The 27,753-nt window shown below is 57.2% G+C and overlaps 1 protein-coding gene across 1 annotated transcript in view; it reads left to right on the top strand.

The window, feature by feature from the left end:
• KSR2 (kinase suppressor of ras 2) overlaps positions 1–27,753 on the top strand; it is a gene marked incomplete at both ends in the record, with an annotated part of 78,928 nt that overhangs the window by 2,017 nt on the left and 49,158 nt on the right. The window contains 3 exons of the mRNA XM_084271905.1: positions 4,895–5,035; positions 5,836–5,986; positions 12,333–12,837. Coding sequence (XP_084128031.1) covers positions 4,895–5,035; positions 5,836–5,986; positions 12,333–12,837 — 797 coding nt within the window. The remainder of the gene's footprint in view (positions 1–4,894; positions 5,036–5,835; positions 5,987–12,332; positions 12,838–27,753) is intronic.

Genomic DNA, 27,753 nt, shown 5'->3' with positions numbered 1-27,753 from the left:
GTGAAGGATGCCCTGTAAACCTTGGGTGCTCACAGGGAAGCATCTTTCCAGTCCCTAGGTATTGCATCATGAGGAGCCTCAGCATCACTGTCCCTAAAACACCCACAAATCACAGCGCTGGCCATGTGTCTCAGCCACAGGCATCCCTGCCAGTGCTTGCCCGGGCCTTTCAGCAGGAAGTGGGGTGATTCCCAGGCGGAGAGTGACAACTGGTGAATCCGGGACCGGATTCCCACCACAGGGCTGGACCAGCTCCTGGTGGTGTTGTCCTGGGTTGCCGCCAGCGTAAGCAGGAGCTGAGCTTGGCCCTGAGTGCTGCTGCCACCGCCGCGTCCCAAGGACGTGACGCAGACGCAGAGGCCCCGCTCGGTGCCGCTTCCCTTCCCATCTGGTGGCAGCGGAACTGGGCCAGGCGCTGGCATGGCAAAGGGGACTAACGGCTGAGGCTGGGCAGGCTGGGAGGGCATCTCACCCCCAGCAGCCCAGGCAGACTTGGTGCAGCCCTCGCATCGGTGTGAAATGGGTTTTGGTTAAACCTCATCTGCTGAACCCCGACTTTGCAGGATCCATAGTTTTACTATTCTTCTTTTCCCCCCAAGCACCTTAAGGTGCATGTGAGGCCCCATCCTTCCCCTGCTGTGGAGAGCTGGTTACAGCATCCTGTGATGCAGCATCCTTCCTTTGGGATGGGTACTGCTGGCTGCAGCCTGGCTTTGGTGGCAGTCCATGGGGTCAGGACACTTTTAGGACTTGCTTCCACCTTGGGACAGGCTCCAGTGGAAACCAGAGCAGCTGCTTGGACTGAAATAGGGACCAACACCACCCAAGGTGGGAGTCAGGGCTGGTTTGGTACCTATGGGGGGAGGAAGAAAATCTGGGGCTGAGCATTGTCGCATGGGAGGGTGGGAGCCGAGTGTGGGTGGTGGGGTTTTATTCCCTCATCCGAGCGTGGCAGCTGGGCTTTGCATCTCAGGATGTAAACGTGAAGGAGAGGGGTGCTTGCACAAAAACCCATGTGTGCTGGAGGTCTGAGCTGGCTGGGGTAAAGTGAGAGGGAGAAGTTCCTCTTCTGGTGGAAGTGTCTGGTGATTTTCCTATCTGTCCCGTGCTGCTCCTCATGCTGGGGTCAGACCCTGTCCCTGCCTCAAGGTGGGAGTCAGAGCTCCTACAAGCTAATGATCAGCTCCAAGGATGACCCCAGGATCAGCCACTGCCCCTCCCCAGGCTGCCATGCTCCTGCCAGGACAGGGGAACCCTCCTGGGATGCTTTTGGCATCGGGTGAGGATCAGGAAAAAGCACCCAGGGAAGAGCTGCAGCCCTTTCCAAACTTGCGTGGGCCACTGTCAGAGCAGACACTGCCCCAGCACTGGGTTATTTATTCATTGCCTGAGTGTGTGGGTTCTCCAGTGTCTAACACTGCGGGTGAGCACAACCTGCTTATCCCTGGGCATCTCCGGGGTGCTGGGTCGAGCCATTTTGGCCCCTGTACTCCAAGGGGGGAGCCCTGGGGACCATTTAGCAGCACTTGAAATAACTGGTGTGCAGAGCTGGAGGCAGCACACCAGCCTAGCAGGGCCTGGAAGGAGCCCTGAGAGGGAGAACACAGTGGTGATGAGGTATTCCCCAGCGCGGGGGTGCCCCGGGTGCCGCTGGAATAACGAGCCCCTTGGAGAGGGGTCGCTCTGGGAAAAGCATCCGCCGTGCCCGGGAGTGTTTGGAGTCACAGAGCAAGCGCTTCGCTTGGTGGCACGAAGGGTCTGGCATGGGGTGCACTCCCAACCCGCCTCCGGTGGCTCCCCAGAACGGTGACGCGTGGCCCAGCCCATGCTGGGGTAATTAACTCCCCCCCTGGTGCTCCCGCGGGTGGATTTTCCATCGCCTCTCCCCGGTCTCCAGGCAGGGCTCGGTGCCGTCGCCAGCCCGGTTGACGTCAGGGCAGGCACAGGGTGCTGTGTGCCAGGGGGGGTGCAGCCACCCTCCCTGCTCCTTGGAGACCGGCTGTTCCGCTCCCAGTGCCTGTTTGGGGGTGGTGGTGTTGAGGGGGTGGGGGGCAGGGTGTGGGTAACCACTTGCTGCTGTGTTGGGTTTTGGGGCGAGAGGCTGTGGAGGGGAAATCCTGCTTGGGGTGATGGGGAGAGGCTGGAAATCCCCATCAGAGTGTGGAGGGGAGAGCAGGGAGCAGGGTTGGTTTGGGGGCTCCAGCCCTGGGTGATGCCAGCTTCTCTCCTCACTAGGGTCACCTGGGGGGGCAATGTGAAGGGGGACATCCCTCCTCTGCTGTGGGGCAGTGGAGACCTGCTGGGGGGGTGATTTTCCCAGGGAGGAGATGGGGGGTGGTGTGGTGTGTGTGAAACCCAGGAGCTGCAGAGGCATTGCCATGGCCGGGGGAAGGGGCTGTTTGTGGCTTTACCCCCTTTTGTCAGAGCATCACACCCTCCCTTACCCCCTCGCAGTGCCAGAGTGGGGAGAGGTGCTTGAAAGGGTGCAAAAATTGAGCCCCAGCTCCAGGAGAAGGTCTGTGGGCCAATCCATAACCCTGCCTCTCCCTCCCCAGCACCCATAGTCAGACCAGCAAGTGTACCCCCCAAAAAACAAGCATCCTCCATGTTGCCAGCACTCTGACTCCTCTGCTTGGACCCCCACAGCACCCTAGGGTGTCCCCTTCCCTTTTCCAAATAGGTAAACTGAGGCACGGGGAAGCTGCGGGGGCAGGTGGTGGGGGGTGTGGTGGGGTGGGGTGGGTGTGCCCCAGCAGGAGCACAAAGCAGGAGCAGAGCAGCGTTTGGGATGTCTGCAAAGCCCCCGTCCGGCGCAGGGAGGGACGAGCAGCAGCTGGGGGTGAGCGAGAGCATCTCCGCAGCCGCGGGCCGGGGCTTTCCCCGCAGCACGGGGACGTCTCGATCGCTTCCCTTTCCAGCCCCCTTGGCAACGCTCTCGGCAAAACACGAGGCGCTTTGGGGCTTTGCAGAGGTTTACTGGGCTGGTTCTTCCCTCCCCCCAAATCTGAGGAGACCCATGGCCCAGAGCATCAACCCACACCTGGGGGGCAGGGTGAGGGTCCCATCTGGGTCCTCGTTTGCACTAATGATGACCCCTCTGGTCTCTCCAGGCGTGGGTGGGGGTGAATTTCCCCCCACCTGGAGCCTGGAAATTAAAGTTCCTCCCTCCACTTCCCTCCTCCTTTCTCAGCTCCCAGTGCATGGTGGTGCCCAGTCCCCAGCTCCATCCCTGCTCAGGGACACTGGTGAGGAAGAACAGGTGAAAACGGGCAGGTGGGGATGGAGGAGAGGGGTTTTCTGGAAGGTTTTTGGTTGTGTTTGGGTTCTGTGCATCTGAAGCAGTTTTTGGGGGGACCCAGAGCCACTTCTGTGTGCTTTCAGGGTGCCTGTTGGTGTTGTGGGTACCTGGGGTGCGTTTAGGGTGTGTGGTCAGGTCTGACCCTGAAACCCTTTGATGGTCTGTGTTAGGAGAGTGTTTTTTGTTAACAAGCAGAGCCAGCAGCTTCTCAGGGTGCTGGTGAGTCCAGAGAACCCTGGGGGGGGGGGGGGGGGCTCTGTCACCCCCCAGCTGTTTGCTTCTGTAGCCCTGGCTCTCTCTGGGGTATTAATTGTTGGTAATTAACCTCCATGGCCATTAGCCATGTTGGGAGATGCTGCCTGGTCTGGGCAGAGCTGTCTCCTGGGTGGGTGATGCTGATGGTGATGTTGATGGGACATCAGGGCTGGGATGGGGACCACCAGCCTCTCCTGTACCCACGCTGCTCCATGTCCCCCCCCCCCCCAAACCAGAGGGCTGTTTTTTGCCTGATTCACACCTTTCTCACCCCAACTGTGATGGGTGGGCACGAGGGGGCTGAGTTTCCCCCCCCTCTGCTCACCCACACCTCGTTGCACCCAGTGCCATGGCCATGACTGCTGGGTACTGCTGAGGGAAGGGGCTGGGAGGGACGGGGGTGCTCTCCCAACCCCCAGGATGCCGTGATGGAGCTTCTTCCCTCATCTCTCTGTTCCAAACCATTGAGCTCATCTATTTTTGGGGTGCATGGGGAGGGGTGGCGGGCCAGGGGCACGGCACCAACTAGTGCTGCCAGTGATGGGGAATCACCCAGCTGGAAAAGCAGGAGCAGGAAATCCCAGCAGGTCCCTCTGCTCTATATTCCTGGGAAAGGAGGCCAGGCACTCCGCGGCTTTATTTTGGGAGCTGTCAGGCTGCGTTTGCTAACGGGGTGTTTCTGGCCTCCTGGTGGGAGGGATGGGGAGGGGGGATGGTCAGTGGAGGGATGGGCAAAGAGTCGATGGGTCTGGTTGCGATGATGAAGAGCAGTGGGAGGAAGGAGGGATGGGGTAGATGGGGGTTGAAGGAGGGTAAGGAGCATCCAAGCCTTGGCACTGTGTGATGATGTGGGGGGGATGCTTGGGAGGGTCGTTTTGGGCCAAGCTGGGTGTAAGAGAGGGGAGTGTGTCCTCTGGGTGCTGGGAGAGGCTGGTGTTTGTGTTGGTGTGTGGGAGAAGCAATGTCCCTGTGTCTTCCATCCTTGCTCCTCATCCGTCCACTGTGGGGTCAGTTTGGTGGCAACTCTGTCCCCAGAGATGAAGAATCCAGGTTTTAACCCCATAAAGGAGCTGAGAAAGGGCTTTTTTTTGGTTTGGGGTGGGGGTGTGTGGGGGGAATTCACCCTATGGACATCCAGCTTGATGCTAAAGGAGCCCCTGGCAGCAGGTACCAGGAGGTGTTCTGAGGGCAGGAGGGTCTCCACGTGCCCTGGGGATGGAATGGGGAGGGGGGATGGTCAGAGCCCAACCTGCCTGTGGTCACCCCATCCTGCTGTGGGGTGGTGGTGGGGGGATGGGTCATGGCAGAGAGTTCCATGGGGCTTTCTCCTTCTTTTTCCAGAGCAAACTGGTGAAGTACTTCAGCCGGCAGCTGTCGTGCAAGAGGAAGGTGGCCTTGCAGGAGCGCAATGCCAAGCTGGAGGGCTTCCCCCAGCTCCTGCACTGGTTCCGCATCGTCGACATCCGCAAGGAGGTGATGGAGGTGAGGGCTGGGCATCATCCACCCTGGGAAGGGCCCTGCTCCAGGTTTGGGTGCTGAAACCCTCTGGTTGTATTTGTTTCCCCCAGGGTCTGTGGGATCCTTGAGCAAAACTGGGCAAGGGATGGGGTGGGATGTTTGTTCAAGGTGGAGACTGGCTTGAGGTGTGTTTGTGTCTTGGGGCAGGCTGGAGGGGAATGGTGGTCCTGGGGCTGGTGGTGGGGAGCAGGGTGGGAGACCAGAAGAGGGACAGGTCCTTGTCCTGTGTGGAAAGGTGCTGTGAGCCTCGGGTGGGACACATGGGCCAGGGCTATCCCAGCTCTGCTCCACTCACAGCGAGGACACCTCAGTGAAGGACACAGGTTCCAGGGGGACCTCGTGGGTGCTGCCACCTGTGTGGCCCCCATGACCCTGTCACAGCCTGGTAGTGGCCACGACAGGTCACAGCATCCTCCTGCCATGCTCTGGGCTCGTGTAGGCGATTGGTGTGGGGAAGGAGTGACACCTGGAGATACTCCTGTCCCCAGGTATGCCCAGGACAGGCTTCCATGGTGCCCCCAGATGTCCTGGTGTTGAGTGGGGTCTGGATATGCCTCAGACAGCGTGAAACCTGGGGGTAAAATCTGAGGCTTACACTGGGTCCTCAGGGATTGGGGTGGAAAATGGATGGGTTTGGGTCTGTGACCCAAGCGGGGCAGCAGGAGGGAACAGCTGCTCAGCTGAGCACCCTGAGATGCTGGTTTAGCGGATGTTCCAGGGCAGTTTCTTCCCCCTGCTCAGTCCTGCCCCGTTCCTCTCATCAGGAGATCGCTCCCGGGCAGCTCAGCCTGGAGGAGCTGCTGGACATGACCGATGACCAGGTCTGTGCCACCGTGGAGAAGTTCGGGGCCAACAGCGAGGAGTGTGCCCGCCTGAACGCCTCCCTCTCCTGCCTGCGCAGCGTCCACAAGTCCGGTGAGTCGGGCACCCTCCTACCCCTCGAGTCGCTTTGGGGGGGTGGGTGGCACCCTCTTATCAGGGTGATACCAGCGGCGTGGCTTCAGTGCATCAGGTTTTCCCCTTGGGATGCAGGGCTCCTGTGTCACCAGGGGATGGGGGGTACTCGCTGCCCGTGGGGGGACACGTTGGCTCTGGTGCATCCCTGTGGCATGAGGGGGAGGAGTGATGAGTTGTTAGTTCTCTGCAGGGAGGTTTTGCCCTAGGAGGGCGCAGTGCTTTATACACACTCCCCCCTACCCTTCCGGGCCCCTTTTGCTTGCAAGAGCAAAGCCAGCCGCCCTGGAGGGGGAGGGTTGGGGGTTCGGGGAGCCCCTGAGACTCGGCAAGCTCCGGTCGCTTCCCGGCTGGTCCCGGAGCGAAACCCCCCTCCCCAGGGAGTGCGGTAGTCCCGCTTCACCCTCCCCCGGCGCCGGGTGGGTGTAGGGACTCCGGGGGATGCCGGCGGGGCCGCGGGTGCCTGGGTGCGGGTGCCGGGCTGGCGGGTCCCCGGGCGGTGGCAGCAGAGCTCCGCGCTGCGGCGGCGGCTGCGCGACGCGGGAGCGGCTCCAGCTTTCGGGGGGGCGGCTGGAGCTGGGGGGGGGGCTGAAGCAGAGCACTGGGGGAGGTGGAGCAAAGGGCTGGGGGCTGGACCTGGGGGGCTGGAGCACAGCACTGGTGGGGGCTGGAGCTGAGGGGCTGGAGCAAAGGGCTGGGGGAGGTTTTGGGGCTGGAGTAGGGGGGCTGGACCTGGGGGGCTGGAGCAGAGTACTGGGGGTGCTGAAGCTGGGGGGCTGGAGCAGAGGAGGGGGGACTGGAACAGGGGCTGGGGGCTGCAGCGAGGACCAGGTTTGCTTGGGGAAGGGGCGAGCGGTGCAGCCAGTGGCCGGGCAGGATCGGGCTCTCCTGGCGCTTTGTCCCCGGCCAGCCGAGCCTCGCTGGGTGGTGCTGGCTGGGCACCAGGGGTCTCCCTTCCTGGGGCTGCTGGTGGTGAGGTCAGGTTTGGGAGCTGGGGGGGCTCTTCTCTAGGTATGTGCCCCTCAGGGAGATGGTAGCATGCTGGCTTAGCTGCGGTGCTGCTGGGAGTCCTGACCTGGCAGGATCCTTCTCTAGGATCCCCCCATCCTGCAAGACCCCCCTGGGCTTTGGGGGGCCCCAACCCCTCTGCCTGGCTCCTGTGCCCTCTAGAGGGGCTCCTCCAGTGTAGCTGCATCCCAGGGGTTGGGGGGGTCACAGATGAGTCCTGCTGGGGGGTCGCTGCTGGATTTTCCCTTGGGCTCTCTGGATCCTAAGCACCCCCTGGGATGGGGGATGGGGGGGCACAGAGCCGTGAGGGGGGTGATGTGACATGTGACGTGGTTTCTGTGGGGGGCAAATCGCAGGGACCAGCAGTGTCCCCGTGTTACCATCGCTTGGAATGACATGTCCCAGACAGGGGGATCTCAGCTCCTGCCCCGAGGGGTTTCGGTGGGGGTTGGATGGGACATCTGGAGATCGCCCAGCCCAACCCCTGCCACAGCAGGGCCACCTCGAGCAGGTTGTACATGGTCGTGTCTGGGGTGGTCTTGAATATTCCCACCTGTTGTGGTTCCTGCAGCCCCCCTGGGCTTCCTGTGTGTCAGGGGTGACAGCAGCAGGGTACCAGCCGCTTCCACCCCCGTGTGGGAGCAGCAAGGTGAGGATGGCTGAAGCTGACCTGACATTTCCCACGGAGCACGAGTCCCCCTGCGCTCCTTAACTCCCTAAATCCGGCTCCGGGCCGTGCCTCCGCCCTCCTTCCCTTTGGCATTTGGCTAAGTCTCTCCGCTGTTTGAGGAAGGGCCCCGGTGCTCCCTCAGAGCCTGGGGAAGGTGCTCAGCCTGCGCCTTGTTTAAAGGCTTTTAAAGCCCGTGGCAAACAGACTGCTTGACTTGCAGCCCAGCCCCTGCATCCTGCATCCTGCCCTTCCGTTCTCTCGGCCCAGGGGACCCCCCTGCACCCCCCCGTGGGACCTGTGCTTTGGAAAAGCCACACCAGCCTTTGGCTCAGCAGCTGCGGTGAAGATGCTGAAACATCTTCTGCTCCTCCTTTCTGGCTGGCTGAGACTGGGGAGGGGACACACAGCCACACCGCCCCCAGTGCAGGGTGTGGGATGCTCGATTTGCTTTTTAATGGGGCAGGTGATGGGGCTGGCAGCCCTCCTGGTGGGACTGGGCTCGTCAGGTCCCTGCGGGAGGGACCTCGCTGCTCTCCAGACCTTTGCCTTCCCCAGCGCTCCATTTAACTTCATCCATCATCACGCTGCTCCTTGTTGGGGGATTCGGGGGGGGGGGGGGGTGTCTGTTTGTCCCTCTGGCATCGCAGCGATGCTGCGGTGGCTGTTCCTGCTCCTCCGGGGCCAAAGGCTTGGGCTCTGCAGCCCAACAGTCCCTGGCACTGCTCGCTGGCGTGAGTCCCTGCCATGAAACTCCTGGGCACGGACAGGGAGGGGACTGGCAGCTCGGGGCACTGTTGAGCCCCTGAGGGGTGCAGGAGCCCGAATCTCCCTAAATTTCTGGAGGGTTTGGATGTGGAAATTCCAGCCAGGTCGGCAGGGGGTCTCTGAGTCCCACTCAGCACAGCTCCATGTTTCCTGCCTCTGTGCTGCTGTTTCCCTGCCTGGCAGAGCCTTTCCCTGGTCAAATGTCCCCCTGGGACAGAGAGAGGGAGGAGAGAGGGAGCACAGGGGAGAGGGGGAGCACAGCCTCCCCCCCACCTCTTCCACGGGTGGGACGATGGGAGTGGTGGTACCTCTCCATGTCTTGGTGACCAGCCACCAGCTGTGGTCCCTCTGCAAACTCGGCTGAGGAAGGTCCGTGGTGGCTGGAGAGTTGGCATAGCTCTCATGCATCCCTTTGGTGTCCCTCCCAGGGGCTCCATCCAACCCACCACCCACCCTCTCTCCAAATTACCTGCTGGGTGCTTAGCGACTGGGTGCTGGGGGGTGGTGAGGGGGGATGTTAAAGAGCATCCCAGGGCAGCAGTGACAATCCCTTGGGTCCCAGCGCCGGGATCTTGGGACCATGGGGTTATCTCAGCCCCTCTGGAAGGAGCTCCAGCTGCACTGTGCAGTGATGGCTGTGGCTGGTTGTCTGGTTTCCATCTCCCTGCAGACAGGGAGTCGCTCCTGCTCCGAAAACATAATTAATGAACAAGTTGCTGCCTCTTTAAAACATCGTGTAATTTCTTTGCAAGTGCAGCAGCGCTCGATTTTCTAGAAGCCAAGATTAGTATTAATAAAGCAGGAATGAGGTACAGTATTAACCTTTTCCATCAATCTCTATTTATCGAGCCGTTAATTAAAGACATCTAATTTCCCAGGCCAATTCTGCCTCGGCGCGGGGGCTGGGGAGGAGGCAGGGAGGAAGCAGGATGCTGGTTTAGCCCTTAAATGGCGATTAATTTCCCTGGGAATGGGGTTTGGTGGTGGGGAAGGATCCCCTTCCCAAACTGAGTGGCCTGGGGGCAGCTCCAGTGGCAGGGAAAGCCCCGGAGTGGCTTATAAACCCAAAGCCTGTTGTATTTATCTTATCTAGTGGCAATCCTGTCCTAAACTCGCTCCTGATGGTGTTAACGAGCCTGTATTGGATTTTTCTCGGCTCTGAAGCCTTACACTGGGCAGTGGGATGTTATTAGCAGCTGGGGTGTTGGTCTCGAGCTCAAAGAGGGATTAATTTAATATTGGGTGAGAGCTGAGCTGGGGGTGAGGAGCTGATGGCCATGACTGTACGCGGAGGTTATTGGGTGTCCTAAGGGCAGGGAGGATGGAGGGGGAAAAATGATTCAGAATTGAATATTTATGGGGTGTCCTGACCCTCGGAGTGCTGCAGGTGATTTGTGTCAGGAAAATAAAGCACTGAGCATCCTCTTTTGGTGTAAATTTGAAAGCTTAAAGGTTGATGGATGTGTGGGGTTTGTTTTGCCCCAGGGTGGGGGGCTTGGAGGGGATGCAGGTGCTGTGGGAGGTGTCTGTGGCTGTGGGGGGTTTCCCCTTGCAGAGGTCTTGCTCCCGTTTCAAGTGTGGCTCTGTTTGGGGTTCTAGGGTGGGGAAGGAAAGCCAGTGACCACAGCATCCCCTAAGGAGCATCGGGGAGCGGGGCTGCTTCGGGTACAGCTCCTCCTTTGGATGGGACCTGCTGCCCCCAGCTCCCAAAGGGACAGCAAATTATTCCTGATGCTTTATTTCAGGAATCAAAGCAGAACTCTCTATTTGTCTTGTGGAACAGGGAAAAACCCACTTATTTCCCCGCCCCCCAGGTGACATTTACCCATCTCTTCCCGTTCCTCCATCTCTGAGCTGCATCCCAATGGCAGGTGCTCCTCTCAGCATCCTTCCAGGAGTTTCTCCTGTTTATTTTACCAGAGAGGTTCAGCAAGAGCTTCTTCCCTAATTAAGCACCACGGAGTGAAGGAGATGGAGGTGACAGTGGCACCGAGGGGCTGAATGAACCCCAGTTTGGCCGAGGGGAGCATCTCCCCCTGTGCGCTGGTGGCCGGGACTTGGTGGCAGCTGGGGAAGGGGGGACTCAGAGGGGGAGAAGAGGCTGCTGGTGGGGCTGGAGAGACGATGGGTGACCATAGCTGATGCTTGTTTCAATCTGCTGTTAATATCCCCCCTCGGAACACAACACCTGGTCTGAGACCTGCTGAGGTGGCGGGGGGATGACAGGGGATGGGGATGAAGGGGAGTTTGCTTTTGGGCAAGCTCTCCCCTTGCTTTTCCAGCTGGGAATGGGCTCTGGCAGAGCAGTGATTCCTTGGGAAGGGGGTGAGTGAAATCCAGTGGTGTGTAACGTGCTCTGCAGAAGGATGAGCTTGGTGGGTGGGTGTATTGTTTTGTTTCTTCATTGTTATTTCCCACTTTCTCCTGCCTTCCCAGCTGAGGTCTATCCCGACGAGCCGAGCACCCGCTGCCTGCAGCGTGCCTGGGTGCTGCCCTGTGTGGGAAACATATTTTCCCAGCTTATCCCAGGTATTTTTAGCCTGGATGCTCCCACCAGCCCCACGCTGGGTTATTGTCACTCTCAGTCCTGTTACGGTGCAGTTGAGCATCTGAGTGGGATGGCAACAGGGACCAGGGGGAGGGACACACGGACACACGCACGGAGATGCAGCCTTGGCTCTCATCCTTCGTTAACCGCCGCTAATTACTGCAGGGAGCCTGGGGATGCTGCTGGGCCTGCAGCATCCGGGCAGTTTGGAGTTATGTAAATCTATGCATGCAGAGCAACCAATGGGGGAGCTCCTCCATTTGCATATATGCATGCCAACCCCCCTGGGTGCAGGTTAATTAAGCAGTTTGGGAGGGGGGGATTAATTACTGGCGTGGTGTTATCCTTCACTTGTGTCACCCTGGGGAGTCACTAGCCTTGGGGACTGATGGTCTGGGGTGGGGGGTGTGAGGGGGCAGCCTGGCTGCTGGGCTGAGGAGGGGGCTTGTCCATGTGGAGCATTCCAGCAGAGGTCAGGCTCTCCTACCGCAGGGATTGTTTCCACCCCCCCATAATTAATAAAAATATGAGGAAGGGGGTTAACTTTTGTACTAGGTTGAAAAGGTTTGTGTGGCTGCAGGAGAAACACCTCTAAAGGCAGCTGGACAGGACTTGCTTTATTTTTTAATTTTTATTTTCAGCTTTGGGAGAATGATCCAGGAAAACTTCTCACTGCCCCCTCCCCTTTTTCTCCCCCCCTCCTAAAACTTTCATCTCCAAAGCCCTTTCCTCCTTGACTTTTCCCTGTGGAACCTGAAATAAAACATTCCCCTTGAAAAGTCTGGAGAAGGAGGAGGCCAGGCAATTAATAATCAAAAAGGGATGGGGAAGGAGCCTCTTGGAAATAGAGAGATTAGGGGTTTAGGTTGGGTTTCTTCATGGGGACGATCAAAAGGCGTCAGCAAAGGGACCATCAGTTGGGTCCATGGCTTTGGTGCTCTGAAGCTGCCACCGACAGCTCCTCACTCATCTCCGCGCCGGTGGAGATGAATAATTAGATGCAGAGATGAGCCCAGCTTAATTACAGTCCCCCTTCCTTTATGCAAATAGCACAACTGGCTGGTATGGGGATGGGCAGGGGGCTTTGCATGGGTGAGAGGGGGACATCAGCCTTGGGGATCCCATCCCTGTGCCACGTTTTGGGGTGTGGTGGGGGTGCATGTGTGTGTGGGGGTCAGCAGAGCACACGCCTCTAGACTTCGCCTGTGCACGATGTGGGGAAGGTCCTTGCTGGTGTTTTGGAGCTGGAGGGGTGGTGGATGGGGGTGGGATGTGGTGCTGGAGCTTCATGGCTGTGTCTGTGTGCTCTGTGGCAGGCGGCAGCCTCTCCAAGCAGGACTGGACCATCCAATGGCCCACGACGGAGCCGGGGAAGGAGAACAGCCCCGGGTGCCAGCCGGAACCGGGACAGTGGGGCAGGACGCACCTCTCGCAGAGCCCCAAGGTCCAACCCAAGTGTGGGCAGCATCACTGCCACGCGGGCTCGCCCCATGGACCTATGTACACCCACGTGGACAGGCTGACCGTGGAGGGGCACCCGGGGCTGTGCCCACCCGTAGAGTCCGGCCACCGCTCCCTGCCGCCCTCCCCGCGCCAACGACACGCTGCTCACACCCCTCCGCGTACCCCCAACATCGTGACCACCATGACGCCGCCGGGCACGCCGCCGGTGCGACGGAGGAATAAACTGAAGCCCCCCGGGACGCCCCCGCCCTCGTCACGAAAGCTGATCCATCTCATCCCTGGTTTCACCGCGCTGCACCGGAGCAAGTCCCACGAGTTCCAGCTGGGGCATCGCGTGGACGAGGCACACACCCCCAAGTAAGCGGGTGTCCTGGGGTGGTGGGAGGGCTTCTGGGTGGTGAATTCCATCCTGGTTCTCTTGGAGATGTGCTCTGGTCCCTAAATGTTGGGGTGTGGTGTCTTTTTTATTTGGTTTTGGTTGTTTTTTGAGTTTTGTGGTAGAAAAAAGCCCTTGTAGCTCTCAGGGGGGATGTTATTGGGACTGGGGATGCTGTTGGGACTGGGGCTACTTTGCCCCTCAAGACCTTGCTTTGGAGTGTGGGGTGGGTAGGGAGCACCAGGGTCACCACAGGTGCCACGGGTGGCCTGGATGGTGGGTTTCATACCTGTGTCATGGGGATGTGTGACCCAGCTGAAAGCGCTGCGAGGGCGAGAGTGAGGTGGGAGGAATTATCTTGAAGCTGAAACGTGGGATTGTATTTTTATATATATATGTGTATATATATATATCTACCACGCTTTATATTCTGGAGGCCTCTCCCGTGTCTCTCCCATCCCTGAGGGTGGCTGCGGAAGGCTCCTCGGGCGTGCCAGAGCTCCTTCCCGCAGCCCTTGCTCTGCGGCTTGGGCGCCGGCAGAGGCTGCTGCTGTGCAGGGAAAGGGCTCCCCGGCACCCACGCACTCCGTCTCCATCTCCCGTGGGTCCTTTCGGTGGCCGTGCTCAGAAACCTCTTCTCCTGCCTCCTCCGGGCATCGTCCCTTCTGCCCAGGGGTGCATTGGGATGGAGCACGGGTGGTCCCTGCGAGCATCCCAACCCAGGACTGGGACAAACTGTGTCCTCAGATTTGGGGGCCTGGGGGTGTTGGGGGGAAGGCCAGGAGCTCAGAGAGGGTTCCCAGAGAGATGTGCTGGGACCAGTTCTGTGGCTTGGCTGGGTGACAGCCTGCCGACAGACACCCCTGCCTGGCCCTGGGGGCAGCCGTGGTGCTTGGGGGGGGGGGGGGGGGGGGGGGAGAGGCTGGGGGGCACACAAAGGGTTAAAATCCACTCCCTATGTGGGGTGCTCCTGCTGCCAGACCCTGTTGTCCCCTTGTTGGGGTAGTGAGAATTTGGGATGGCAGATGTATCCGGTGGCCGCAGCATCACGGTGTCACTTGTTTCCCCCGTCACGTCCGCGGTGGCTGTCGTCCTCCCTCCCCTGGGCCGGGCGCTTGCTGTCTCTACAGGCTTTTAACTTTGGGAAGTGGATTTCTTTCAGCTGGACGATGTCTTGTGTCAGGCTGCCTTCCCTCCCCACGCCCCACCCTGCTCAGGCACCAGTATTTACTTTGGTCCCACCCCAGCGAGCATCCCCCCTGTTCCCGGCAGCGGAGCCGTGCACCCAGCCTGTCTCCTCTCCTGCATCCGATCCAAGCTAACCCTGTGGGTTTCACCACCGCCTTTGGTTACCCCCCTCCTCCTACCCCACAACTGCTTGATCCTTGATGTGGTCATTGCATGCCCTGGGTCACCCTGACATGGATCTGGGATGAGGTTTGGACACGGGTGGGGATGGGGCACCTTGACTTCCTCGCGAGGGGAAAGAGAAGGAGAGGGAGTGGAGGAAGAAACCGTTCCATGGGGTTTGCGTGAATGTGGTCACATCCCTATCCCTGTCCACCCCCCCATCATTTGTAGGCTGCCCAGGGGGGTGTGGAGTCTCCTTCTCTGGAGAGATTCCAGTCCCATCTGGATGCCGACTTGTGTACCCTGTCCTAGGGACCCTGCTTTGGCAGGGGGTTGGACCCCATGAGCTCTGGAGGTCCCTTCCAACCCCTGGGATTCCGTGATCCTGTGATCACAGATCTCTGCCTTCCTTTGCTCCCTGGCTGACTGCATCCAGTTGTGTGACACCCCCCCCCCCCCCCTTCTGGTGCTCCCCATCCTGGTGATGCTGGGCAAGGTCTGCTCACAGTTAGAGAATTAGCAGAGGAAAGGAAGACCCGGCGTTGGTTGGGCTCCGTTGCGCTCACGTCCTACCGGGGCTCGTCGTGCGGGTGCGGAAGGACCCGGCCTCCCGAAAGCCGCTCGTGGAACTGGGGAGGTTAATTTTCTCTAATGGCACTTAATGATTTTTCAGGAGGCAACCACTAAATCCCCTTTGCTAATCCCATTAGCGGTTCGGGATAGTAATTAGTACGTTAAAGAGGCAGCTTCTTCTTTCCCCCGCTTTTTTCCCAGCAGCCTCATGCTGAGATTTCAGCTGGATGGTGGTGAACGCTCTGCCCAGCACAGGGGAGAAGTGGCTTTTTGGGGCTAATTCCTATAATATGGTATGTCTGTATGTATTGTAGGGTTGGTGGGGCTGGGTTTTTTTAGTGTCATAACTTCTGTGGGCACTGAGTCCTCTGCGCTCGCTGAGGTTTCCTCCTGATGTCAAACATAGGATGGAGCTCATCCCTGGAGAAGGGATTCAGGCTTTGTCTGGTCAACCCTTCCTGGCTGTAGCTGTGCCAGTGGGCTCCTGGTTTGCTTTGGATTGTGACTTTCTGTTCCCTGGAATTTCTGTCCCACTGTGGAAAGAGGTGCTGGACCTGGAGAGGTGATGGTTCAGGGAAACTGCTAGGGACACTAAGAGCTGGGTGGGATCTCTTCAGGTGACTTTGGGTCTAGATTTCATAGAATCATCAAGGTTGGAAAAGGTCTTTGAGTTCATCAAGTCCAACTATCACCCCTACACCATGGCAACCACTAAACCATCTCCTGAAGCCCCTTGTTTATCTGTTTTTTAAACACCTCCATGGATGGCAACTCCACTGCCTTCATGAGCTGCCTCTTACAAGGTTTCACCACTTTTGGTGCCGAAATTTTTCCCAATATCCAACCTGAGTCTCCTCTGGTGCAACTTGAGGCCATTAATTGACCCCTGTACTGCCTCTTTGCAGACTGTTCTCTGTAGGGACCCATCTGAAACCCACCCAAGAGGGAGTTTGGTGTCCCTCAGGCTGGTTTATCTCCCATGTGCCATCTCAGGGTGGACTGAAATGGGCTCTGGGGAGCCAGGGGTGCCCTTGGAAAAGGCCAAAAGCTCTCTCCCCGTGAGCTGTGGGTCAGTGTTGATGGAGGGAATCTGTTGGGGTGCCACAGGGCTGCCCCCATGTATTTTTCCACCTCAGTGCAAGCACAAAGTAAACCACCACCATATATTTGGGAGAGCAGTAGCAGCGACCAGGTCCTCTCTGGAGCAAGGCCACCCCGTACCGCCTGACCTTCAATGCCAGCCCATAAGTTTGCTTGTGTTGTGTGTTTTGGAGCTTGTTTTGTGGGTTTAATCCATCCTTTTTTTATGCTAAGACCTTCTGAAGCAGGGGTTAATTTTTTTTTTTTGAGCTTACAGCCTCAGATTTTCCTACATGGAGCCTCCAGCTGTTGACCGTAACTCTGGGGTACGGAACATTACTCCTAAAAAGATCCCCTGGCTTCCATAAATCCACAATCCATAAACAGCTCATGAATGGTCCTGAAACGGAAACAAAACATTTAGAGTGGTTGATAATATAATGCCCATTTAATACCTCATGAATTCCACGGGCCATTTAAATCTTTCATGGATAGTTAATGATTATTCATCAGCAAGAAGTCAGGGGGGAAAAAAAAACAACAACAAACCACCTCTTAAAAATACATTAGCTGGGGAACAAAAACCCAGCTAGTTAAGAGTTGAGTGTGTGTTAACCCTTGGAAGGGTTGGTCAAAATCACTCTTTGGAGGGAAGATCTGCTTTGGGGTGTCCTGCCCCCAACACCGGTGGGTAGGTGGTCTTCAACCTTAGTCCCATTGGAAGAGGTGAGCCCAAAACCTTGTCTGCTTCTAGAGGTGGTTCCTTTTGCCATGCTGGTGCCTGGCCAAATCCATGAGCTCCATGGCCTACAAAGGATGGCCTCCAGCGAGCAGCTGGGGAAGGAAGGTCAGGGCGTTGGAATGGGGAATTAAAGCAGCGTGACCTGCCTGAGCTGAGCCCCAGAGGAAATGCTGAGGGCTAAAGGGAAGCAGCTGCTGGGGAGGACGTGCAGTTCTTGTGGTGTACCTAGGGTTTGGGCAGGGAGGAGGCTCCTCTAGCTTAAGGCAGCTTGTTTTTGGGTAAGTTTTCAATAAAGTTGCCTTATCCTGTATTGTTGCATTTGCATTCAAGGCGTGGATGCGGATAGGGTGAGGTGTTCTGGTGAGAAGGTCTGTTTGTCCAGAGCTTTATGGCTGTTGGCTTCCTTGCCTTTAGCCTCACTGACGTTAAGGTTGCTTTAGGGTGCTGGTTTTCAAGATTGGGATGAGGATATCCTGGGTGGGTGGAGGCAGATGTGAAGTTCACATCTGATCTGGTTACAGATAGTGCACGTATCCATTTTCTTTTCCTTTTTCCTTGTATTATTTCCAACTCTAGACCAGCTCTGACCTGACCACCTCCCCATTGTGGGTTTTTCTTCTCCATCCCACAGAATGGAGAAACCCCTGAGAACGGGGTATGTCCTACAGCACTTGGCCATGTCTAGTGTGTGGGGTCCTACTCAGGGCATCTGGGCAGGGAGGGGAAAGACCGAGGTCATAGACTTGCAGAAACCAGAGGTCTTCTCTGCCATTCCCACCACGTGGAGCAGCCTGCGGTCAGGCTGCTCCTCAGAGTTAATCATCTGAGCTGGTCTTAAATGCTACCGAGCGACAGGACATTTATTCTGCTGCTCTGCAGCCTTTATGATAATGACGTTTTTCCCTCCTATCAATTCCAATCAACCCTTCCACCAGGTAGATCAATTATTTGATATTCAGCGTGGGCTGGCTTTGAAAGAGCGGCATTGAGACAGCTCTTCTGCCTCTCTGACATTTCCCAGGCTTGGAAAGGCAGGTGTGCTCTTGGCATTGAGGATGAACAGGAGATTGATGTTCTCAGAGCAGGTGGATGCAGTGGGACACTACCAGCACGTGCCCACAATCCCTGTGCAGCATCCTCAGCATCGGGTTATTCATCCCCTGTGGTGTCCTGAAGTGCAGGGACCCGGCCGGTGCTTCGGTGAGGGGCAGGGTGTTGATGTGTGGGAATCTGGAGGGCAAAAAGAGCAGCAATTCCCTGTTTCCAAGTAATCTTTCTCACTAACCTCAGTGCCTTTGGTGAGTCAGGGCTGCGGAGTTTTGCCCAGGTCCTGGCCTGTCTCCAGCTCTCTCAAAGTATGGTCTGCACACCGTGTCTTGACAGTGATGGGTAGCCTCCGTAGCAAACTGGCTCTCTGCTGCAATTATCCCACTGCTCTGGGCTGTGATTCTCCTTAGGTATGTCATTAATGTTAATTACTGCTGTGGTATTCTGTCAAGGGTAGCGGGAGCTTTAACATGCTTGGGAGAGAAACTTTTCACCGTGTCCTTTAATGAGAAGTTGAGCCTCCTCTGGCCACTTTGAAAGCCAAGAGCGTGATTATGCATTTAGATAAGGATTAACGGCTGGGGGAGGGGGTGGTGGTGGGGGTGAGAGGCCACAGAGCAATCCTTTGCCCAATTTGCTGCCTCTGAGGTGTCCACGTGGGAGCAGAGGGCACGTTGGGGGCAGCTGCAGCGGGTGATGTCCTGGGGTGGCGACCAGGAGGAGGGAGACTGGCTGCTGTTGGTCATGATGCAGCCAGGAGGACACTCTTGAGCTCTTCTCAGCTCTCTCTTCCTGCTTAGCTCTGGAGGAAAGACCTGAAGCAGCTTCTCTTCCCCTTTGTTGCTGGAGAGGCTGGTGAGTACATCCAGTCACTGTCCTGCAAACCCCCACCAACCCATCGCTGTGGCCAGCCCAGCACCCAGGCAGGTGGTGGGCTGTCCAGATGCTCCAGTGGTTTCCTTTACCTAGTTGGAAACCAAGATGGGTGAGAGACGCTGGTCTTCTCAAACAGCAATGTCACCTCCCTGGCTTTTTCAACTAGACAGCTACCCAAGCCCTCTGTGCATCAGCAGCCTCAGGTCCAGAGGCAGCCTGGAAGCCAACAGCAGAGAAAAGCTACCCCAAGTCTCTCTGGAGATGGAGGGTTTGCAGAGATGTAGTCAGCCCACCTCCACCTCAGGGCTTTCTAGCCATGGGCAGTTGGTGCTTTTTCTCTCCAGGGGTGTAGTTATTTGAGAACAGCCTCCCAAAACAGGCCTGGGTGTGTGCAAAGGTGCCTGGACGGTGTGTGCATAGCTGCTCTGGTGTTAAAGCAACTGGTGCTTGAGTAGATCAACCTTTCTTGATTGAGCTTTGCAAACATAGAGATGGTGGTGGGTGGAAAATGAGGTTTGGAGAGCTCTGTGGTCTTCAATCCACTCCTTCCTCTCTTGTGAGGACAGGCTGAGAGAGTTTGGGTGGTTCAGCCTGGACAGGAGAAGGCTCTGGGGAGACCTTAGAGCCCCTTCCAGTCCCTGAAGGGTGTTTATAAGGAAGATGGGGACAGGCTCCTCAGTAGTGCCTGTTGTGGTAGGACGAGCAGCAATGGTTTTAAACTAAAAGGAGGTGGATTTTGGTTGGTCATAAGGAAGAAATCAGTTACACTGAGGGTGGTGAGACACTGGCACAGGGTGTCCAGCGAGGTAGTGGGTGCCCCATCCCTGGAGACATTCAGGGTGAGGTTGGACAGGGCTTTGAGCGACCTGATTGAGTTGACAGTGTCCCCCCTCCTTGCAGGAGGGTGGACTGGGTGACCTGGAAAGGTCCCTTCCAACCCAAACCATCCTCTGAGTCTAAGATTTGATTGAGGGGTGGGGAATGCTCAGAGCTGACCTGCCTGGCTGAGGGGGTCTTGCCTGGGGATGGAGACACCCACCCATCTGGGTGCAAGCCAGGGACACCCTGGGCTTGAACCAGCATGGGAACTGGTCCAGCAAGAGGAGGCTCAACCTCACCAGTGCTGGTTGACCACAGGCGCTGGTGCTCATCCACCACCCTTGCATGTCCCTCAAAGAGACGTAACTGTGGAAACCAAGAAAACAGAAGAGGATTAATGAGAAACAGGGTCTGCTTCAGGATCCTGGCAATTAGTTCCTCCAGCTCCTTCCACACAGCAGCCTGCGTCTGCTCCGCGCGGCGTTCCTGCTGCCCTCCTGCAGCTCCGTCTCGTCGCCGCACGAGTCCCAGGAGAGGGGGGAGTAAAAACCCACCTCGTTTGACTCGAGCTCCCTTCAAAGAACTTCCCAGCTTTATAATTTGCAGCCGTAATAAAAAGTTACACTTTGTGCTAGGAAAAGAGAATAATAGATCAGTGAGGCTGGAACCTTGAAATTCAGCCGGCCGGGGAAGCGGGGACAGGTACTTGGATAAATATTTAACTGTGGAGGCTTTGATATAGGGAGAACCTGCTTTTCCTCTGGCTGGAGGAGGAGGAGGAGGAGGAGGAGGGGTTTGTTGCCTCTTACTGTAATGAGGAGGATAAATGTAACATCTGGTGGATGGGCTCTTCTCTTTCTTTAATATCGAGCTACTATTGTGTGGAGCTTGATGGGGTCTGGGTGTATAATGGAGAAGGAGAGGTTCAAATAACCCTCTGGCTTTACCCCCACTTGCCTTGAGCCCAGGCGATGCCGGCACCATCCTTATTCCCACCAAGGTGACTTGGTGCCTCCTCCTCTGGCTGCAATGGCTCCAGCTGTGGTGGCTGTGGTCCAGGCTGCCCAAGCCCCTCAGTTTGGGGCTGCTCGTGCTGTTGGCTGGGGTTTTGGTTGGTTTTTTGGAATCATAGAGTGGCATGGGTTGGAGGGGACCCCAAGGATCACAGAGTTCCAACCCCATCCAACCTGGCCTTGAACACCCCCAGTGATGGGGCACCCACCCCCTCTCTGGGCAGCCTGTTCCAGCCCCTCACCACTCTCTCTGGAAAGAACTTCCCCCTAATATCTAACCTAACCCTTCCCTCCTTCAGCTTCACTCCATCCCCCTTGTCCTGGCATTATCTACCCTTTGAACAAGCTGATCCCCCTCCTGTTCCTCTGCTCCCTTCAGGGACTGGGAGGCTGCAATGAGGTCCCCCTGCAGCCTTCTCTTCTCCAGGCTGAACCAGCCCAGCTCCCTCAGCCTCTCTCCGTAGGGGAGCTGCTCCAGCCCTCTGATAATCCCCATGGCTCCTCTGACCCCTCTCCAACAGTCCCACATCTTCCTTGTGTTGGGGCCCCAACTCTGGACACAGGACTCCAGCTGGGGAGGGCAGAGTAGAGAGGGACAATCCCTGTCCCTGAGTTGGGCTTTGCCAGTCGTGCCAACCTGACAGGGATGGAGCAGAGCTGGCAGCTCTTCCTGCATCACAAAAATCCCAGGGGGGCACTTGTGGGGTGTCATCCTTTTGGGGGGCTTTTTTGGGTGTCACTGCCCATGGATGCTGTTTGCTCGGAGGGGCAGAGCCTCGCAGGCTGCCGTGGTGTGGGGGAAGCGAAGGAAGCACTTTCCCTCCTCCTCCCTCTGATTTAATACAGAATATTGTGCAATTAAGCCAGTCAAAAGGCCATAAATCTTCTCAGCTGAATCCTGACCGAGGCTGTGCACGCCAGGCCAGGCAGCCGTGATCTTTAATCCTTTGCAGAGAGCTACCTGAGATACCAAGGAGAGGATTTTCCTTTTCTTTCTTCTTTTTTTCCCCACCCCCCCTCTTTCCCCTCACCCCTTTTCCCTGCCTTTAAAAGAAATTGGAGTGTGCTGGAGAGGAGCAAAGTGGTGAATAAAACATAGTCTGGCGCGGTTAGCTGCGGGGTCAGCTCAGCCATCTCTGCCAAGCTGTAAATTTAAATAGATTTTAATTTTTTTTCTTGGTTTTTTTTTTTTATTGGGATGATGTTGGCAAGTGGTGAGAAATGCCCGTGGAGCAGATGGAAGTGGGGGAATTTGCTCTCTTAGTTAAGGAGCAGGCACAGAGAGCTGGATGCTGCTGGGGTGTGGGGGGCCGGTTGGTGAGCCCCCTTCGGGATGCTGGGTTGGATGCTGGGAGCATCCTGGACCCAAGAGCCCCATGGCCATACTGTCTGCACCCCACATAACGTTTAGGTTTGGTCCTCATACACCAACTTATCCTGGTGAGCACCTGCTTTGCTGCTGCATCCTGCTCTTCCAGCCTGTGAATCGCTGGGGGACAAAGGTCTGTGCATCCTCACTGGCTCCTTTTCTATCAGGGACCGTAGAGCATCCGTATCATCCTACATCCCAGCTCACACCGCAATGCCCTGTACACCCCTGCCCTCCTGCCAGGCTGAGAGCCTGGCTGGGGCTGAAAGGAGTGATGGGCCCTTTGTCCTGGGTGTCTGCTTGTGTTTTTCAGTGCCTGTTGAAACCCTCTATATTTCCCCCCTCCTCCCCAGAGCCGGTGATAAGCGTTTGACTGATTCCACATAGCAGGTGGGGATGAGCCATTCAGGCTGGATTGACACCTCCAGGGATTTGCATTAAGTGCTTCAAACTAGCCAGGCTATTTTTATTTTTATTCTTCTTCTTTATTTGAAAGCCATCATCATACATTTAGTAAATTCTCTGGTGGCATCACTGTCCCTAACAATTGGTATTTACCTGCCTGGGTGTGAAGTCGCTCCCAGAGAGCAGCATTGCAGAGTTGGTTGTGCAGAGGGTTAGGGGATGGTGGGAGGTGATGGAGCAGGCTGATGGGATGCTGGGAGAGGTCTGCGGGTCCAGAGGCATCTGTGGGGCTCACAAGGTGGGAAGGGTTGAATGCTGGGGACCTCAGAAAAGGTGGGGGGAGGCTGATGGCTGCGTGGGTCTGTCCCTGTTTTGACATCAGGGAGCCTGACATCCCCACGTTGAGGGGTATCTGGTGCTGGCAGAGTCCCCCCCACCCCCCGGGCTGCCTGGCTTTGCAGCATCTTGCAGCAGGGATGGGGGTGGGATGAGCACAGAGGGGGCAGTCAGGGTGTTCAGATTTAGGGATCTGCTCTGAATCCGTTGGGAGAGGAGCCCTTGTCCCTGCTGCAGCACTTTCCCTGCCATCCTTAGGGGTGTCAGGAACTTGCTGTAGTCACCCCAGGGAGTCTCCTAGATTTCAGGGGGTGGGCTTTAAGCCTAGAGATGGGCTGCATGTGGTCTTCTTCACCCCCCACAAACCTTTTAAAGCCAAACTAAAATATAACTGGTACATAACTAACCCCCTGCCCCCCTGACTGGTGCTTTGCAGCCTCTCCTGGCGCGGGCTGGAGACTCATTTTGGCAGCTGTCGAGCTGTGACTGGAGGAAAATGGCCCTTCCTGGGGGTGTATCCACCTAAACAGCCCCTTCCAGAGCCCCTCTGTGGAGCTGTGCCGTGATGTTTCCCTTCTGCTGTGGTTGCTCCTCCATCCGTGTCCCTGTGCAATCTCCTGGATGCTTTAGGGGAATCGCTCCCCTTTTCCACATGGATGAATTTTTCCAGCTTCTGGAGAGGTCTGAGATGGTGCTTGATGGGCAGATTTGTGGGGCTGGGCCCAAGCATTGGAGCAAGCCTGGCTTGTGTCTTGGCTGAACTTCACCAGCTCCTCCTGATCCATCCAGGTTTGCTGGCTGAGATTCCTAGTTGGGAAGTCCAGCTTGCCCCCGACCTGCTCTGGGACTGGGGCTCAGGGCTTTAACCCTATGGAAAATGGAATGAAGCTGATATTATTGGGTTTTGATTCTGCTGTCTTCACCAGGTTTGGGGGCCTGGTGAGGGGGTGATGCTCAGCAGCACCTGGCACAGAGGTGGGGGCTTCTCCAGTCCCACCAGCATGCGGGGTCTGGGGGGTTCAGGCTGTACTGGGAAGACCACAAAGGATTTCCACTACATGCTTTTCCCCCCCTCCTGGTGCATTTCCCCCTCTGCCCCCCCTTATTGGGCAAATGAGGGAAAATGGCAATGTTGGCTAAGGATGCTCTAAATGGATCCTGGGAATTGGCAGTTAGGGCTGGCGGGGGTGTAGCTTCCCCCCCCCCCCCCCCACCAGGGATTTACACCCTTACCTCTGCTCGCTGCCTGAAAAGCAAGAGATCTTTCACCCCCAGAGTAGGAAAAGCCTGGTTTAACTTAGGAATGGCTTAGTGCTCTGGAGGAGTGAAGGTTTTTTGCGGCAGGGCTGGGTTGGTGCAGTCCCAGGTGTGTCTCTCCCAAAGGATGGTGGCTGTGTCCTGCTCCCTGCTGGCACAGTCACCAAAGCCTGTCCCCTCCCAGCTCTCAGAAAGCCTGGAGTCCTCTGAGTTTTCCCAAGTGTCCTGTCAGTTGGGTGTGGAGAGGGGGCTCTGGTGTATCGTCCTTGTCCTGGAGCTTCTCCTGTGGGCTGAGATGAGCGTGGGGTGCTCTGGACAGTTGGGCTTGATGATCTTAAGTGTATTTTTTGACTTAAATGATTTTAAGAAATGGCATCCCCCAAAATGCCTCCCTCAGACCCCCCACAAAACCCTGATGGGGAGGAGATGCTCCTCGCTGCAGGGGGCTGGGGGAATGCCACTGGCATAAGGCTGAGGGGAACCATCCCAGGTTTGCAGCAGGGTGTTGGGATGCAAACTAATGGATGCAGCAGGCTGCCAGAAGTGGAGCTGTGACCCCTGCCCTGGCAGCAAGTCCTTCATACAGCATCCACGACAGGCCTTATCCTGCACCCCTGCTCCTAGCAAGGGCTGCGTTTGACTCTTCCCCCTGCACAAGCAGTGCCAAAGGGGGCACAGCTGGGAGGGGTGGCTCTGTGCTCCTGTGTCTTGTCCCCAAATGGGTGGTTGTAGCTTCAGGGCTGCTTGGGAGCAGCTGGGAGGAGTCTGCAGAGGCATCGCCTCACCCCGGGATGCCTTTGCAGCGTGCTGTTTGTATCCCCTGCCTCTCGTGGGACTTCACTTCCTCCAGATTTTGGGTTATTTGCTGTTCCCACCTCCCTCCCCATCACCTCCACCAGAGGATGGAGCAGCAGTTCGGTGCTGGGTTTGCGGTGCTGGGACACCCATGGCGTCCAAAGCAGGGGGATGCCAGCAAAGGGACAATAGTGTCCTTTACAACCTGGCCATGTGTTTGCCCTGGCCCTGCAGCTCACCCCGGGTTCCCCATGAACGCTGTGGGCTCTGTGCCCCTATCCTGTCCCTGTGTTGCTCTCCTGCAGACAGACAGACTGCCACCTCAGCCTCTTCAAGGAGGACCCAAAGCCTGGAGGCAGAGCCGAGTGCTTGTACACCAGGGAGGTGAAGGTGTAGGTTTGTTCTGGGTCCACCCCAGGGACACCTCAGGGATCCCTAAGAGCTGGGACGCTGCTGTCCCCAATGTTGAGGTGCTTGCAGCGGGGTACCCTGTCCCTGTGACCTCCCCAACCCTGTGTCAGGATGCTGCTGCCACAACATCCTGCTCCTCTCCATACTGGTGGGGAGGAGGGTCCAGTCCCTGTTCCCCCTCCTTTGGGACAAGGACAGGGGTCATGGCAAGCCAGGCAGCCCACCCTTGCCTGTTGCCCAGTTGGATCCTGGTGTTTGTGTGTATTTATTAATTCCTTCCCATCACCCCCCCGTCCCCAAAGAAACAGGGAGAGAAAAAAATCTCTCTCTGTCCAAAATCACTCATCCTTCCTAATAATGAGAGCTGTCACCAGCCCTGCTTGGCGAGGAAATGATGCTCGCGGTAAATATTTGGTCTGGAACTGATTTATGGGTGGAAAAAAATGAGATTAGTAGCTAATCACTGCATTGCAGGAAGCGCTTGGGGCCGAGCGCTGGAGCTGAGCTTGTGGGGAGCTGGGGCCATGCCCGAGCTGGGGGAGCTGTGCTGGGGGCTTGGGCTGAGACGCCGTGGTTGGGCCGTTGGGTTGGGGTCATGAAGTGGTAACGGAGTGGTTGGATCAGCCCTGGGGGACACTGGGCTTCTCACCTTGGAGATTCACTTTAAGGAGTGGGGGTTTAGGGCTGGGGGCAGCTCAGGACCCCCCATTAGGGCATTGCCCGTGGGGCTGCCAGTGCATCGGACCCTCGCAGGCTCTGAGCCAGGGAGGGATGTTGAGCTGTTGGTCCTGGCTGGACACAACCATCCACCTCATCCCTGAGCCCAGTGCACCCCAAGATGTCGTTACAGCCACCCAGCTTTTCCTGTGTGAGGAAATAATTAGCTTATTAGAGGGCAGTTTAATTTTCTTCTGCTGGAGCGGGCTGACGAGTGCAGCGCGGTCATTTCCTACGGCCTGGTGCAGCCAGATGCCCCTGGGCATTGCTGGGTCGGCTCGGGTGGGCACATCTCCGGGGGCCGGTACGGGGCGATGGCGCAGGGCGGGATGCGGTGCCTGCGCACCAGGGTGCAGGTGTTTGTGGGAAAGCAGCTGTGGGATGCAGAGGAAGGTTTAGGGAGAGCAAGCAGCACCTGGGTTTCTACTTCCCTGATGCCACCGTAACGGGGCTCGCAGCAGCACGCGGCTCTGCTGTGGGTTGGGGACCGGATGCTCTGGGTTTCCCTCCTGGGCTGTGGCAGGATGGGCTCAGGTGCTGCTGTCACCGAGGTGCCGTGAGTCCCCTGCCTCCCTCACCTTGGGTTTTGTGCTGAATTCCTGTGGTGTGGACACGAGTTGAAGGCAGCGGGTTGAATTAAGGGCTGTGGTTCCGCTGTGTGTCTGTGCTGGCAATGTCTCTGTGAGAAAACTGCCTCCTGCCATTTGTGGGCTGTGCTGGGGGGACAGGAGGGTCCTTGGGGACTGTGGGCTGTCGCGCTGCCCATGCTGCCCTTGGATGGGAGTCTCTGCCCCAAACCCTCCAGATCCCTGAAAGGGCTCTGTTGCCTTTCTGGGGGCTGTTCTGGGGCAGGACAGATGATGCTCCTTTCCACCTTGAGCTACTGCAATGTGGCCAGGGTGAGAGAAGCTGTGCCAGAAACCTGGAGTCCAGCCCCTGCGAACTGCAGGTGCTGGGGTGTGTTGCAGATCTCCTGGGTTTGTGGGCTGGTTGGGGCCATGTGAGCCACCCAAGTGATGGCTGGTCCTTGTCACAGTGCAAGGCAGGTGGGAAAATGGGGTGTCAAGTGAGAGCTGGGCACCTCATACCCCCTGCTCTGCAGCATCCTGCTTCTGGTGAAGGTTTCCCAGTGCTTAGGGCTGTCAGCACCATGATCCTGTGCCCTGCTGGGCAGTTCCCTGGGTGGCTGATGTGACTGCCCATGGCGTTACCCCGTGTGTCATGCTCCAGTGCAGTCCCACCCCTTGGTTGTACTCAATTCCCCTCCTTGGGCCCCAAAATGGATGTAGGTGACATTAAATGACATTAAAATTGGAGCATGTGCTGAGTGCTGTGGAGTGCTGGATATCTGGGCACTGGTGGGGAGGAGCTGGGACCAGCGCTGCAGTGATGCCTGGACAGCAGCATCTCTCGAACTTTGCAGCACTGCGAGTGCCTCGCTCTGTTTTAGGGGCTGTAGCTGCTTGAATCTTCTCTGTAATCCTTCTGTGCCTCAGTTTCCCCCATTTAAAGCAGGACTGGCAGTAATGGCCAGTGGTTTTGGGATGTGGATGAACTCCATGTGATGGGTCCCTGGGAGAGCCACGCTGGCAGCCTCCGAGCTGGTACAAAGAGGAGCAGCGAAGCATCTGGCCCTCCTGGCCCCAAATGGGCCAAGGCAGTTACCCAGGGGCTCGTGAGAAGGTGTTTGAGGACTTGGATGCTCTGCAAGTGAGGTTCCACATGGGCTTGGCACCTTGCTTGCAGGTTTGTGGTGGAAATCGCTCGGGTCAGAGAGCTGAGGGGTGATGGAGCCCCACAGATGGCTGGCGGGCAGGGGGTGATTTTGGGGTTGTGATAAGGTCGGGAAGACAGGGAGGTGATGGTGGGGCTTTGGGACCCTTTTCAGCCAGTTTTGCAGGAGGAACAGCTCTTGACAGCCACGTGTTCCTTAACAAAATGGCCTTGAGACACCCAAAGGTCTTGTAGCAATACAGGTCTGATTATTACACAAGCTCAGGGGGTGGCACAGGATCTCCCTGGGTGCCATCACTCCCTCCTCCCGACCTGTGAGAAAATCCCCTTCCCAGTGTCCTGCCTTTTGCTTTTCTCTCCTTTATGTTTATTT

This window comes from Gallinula chloropus (genome assembly GCF_964237585.1).
Source record: "Gallinula chloropus genome assembly, chromosome: 17".
Lineage (NCBI taxonomy): Eukaryota > Metazoa > Chordata > Aves > Gruiformes > Rallidae > Gallinula > Gallinula chloropus.
The sequence above is the reverse complement of the archived record's forward strand: the minus strand, read 5'-3'. Positions and strand labels throughout refer to the sequence as shown.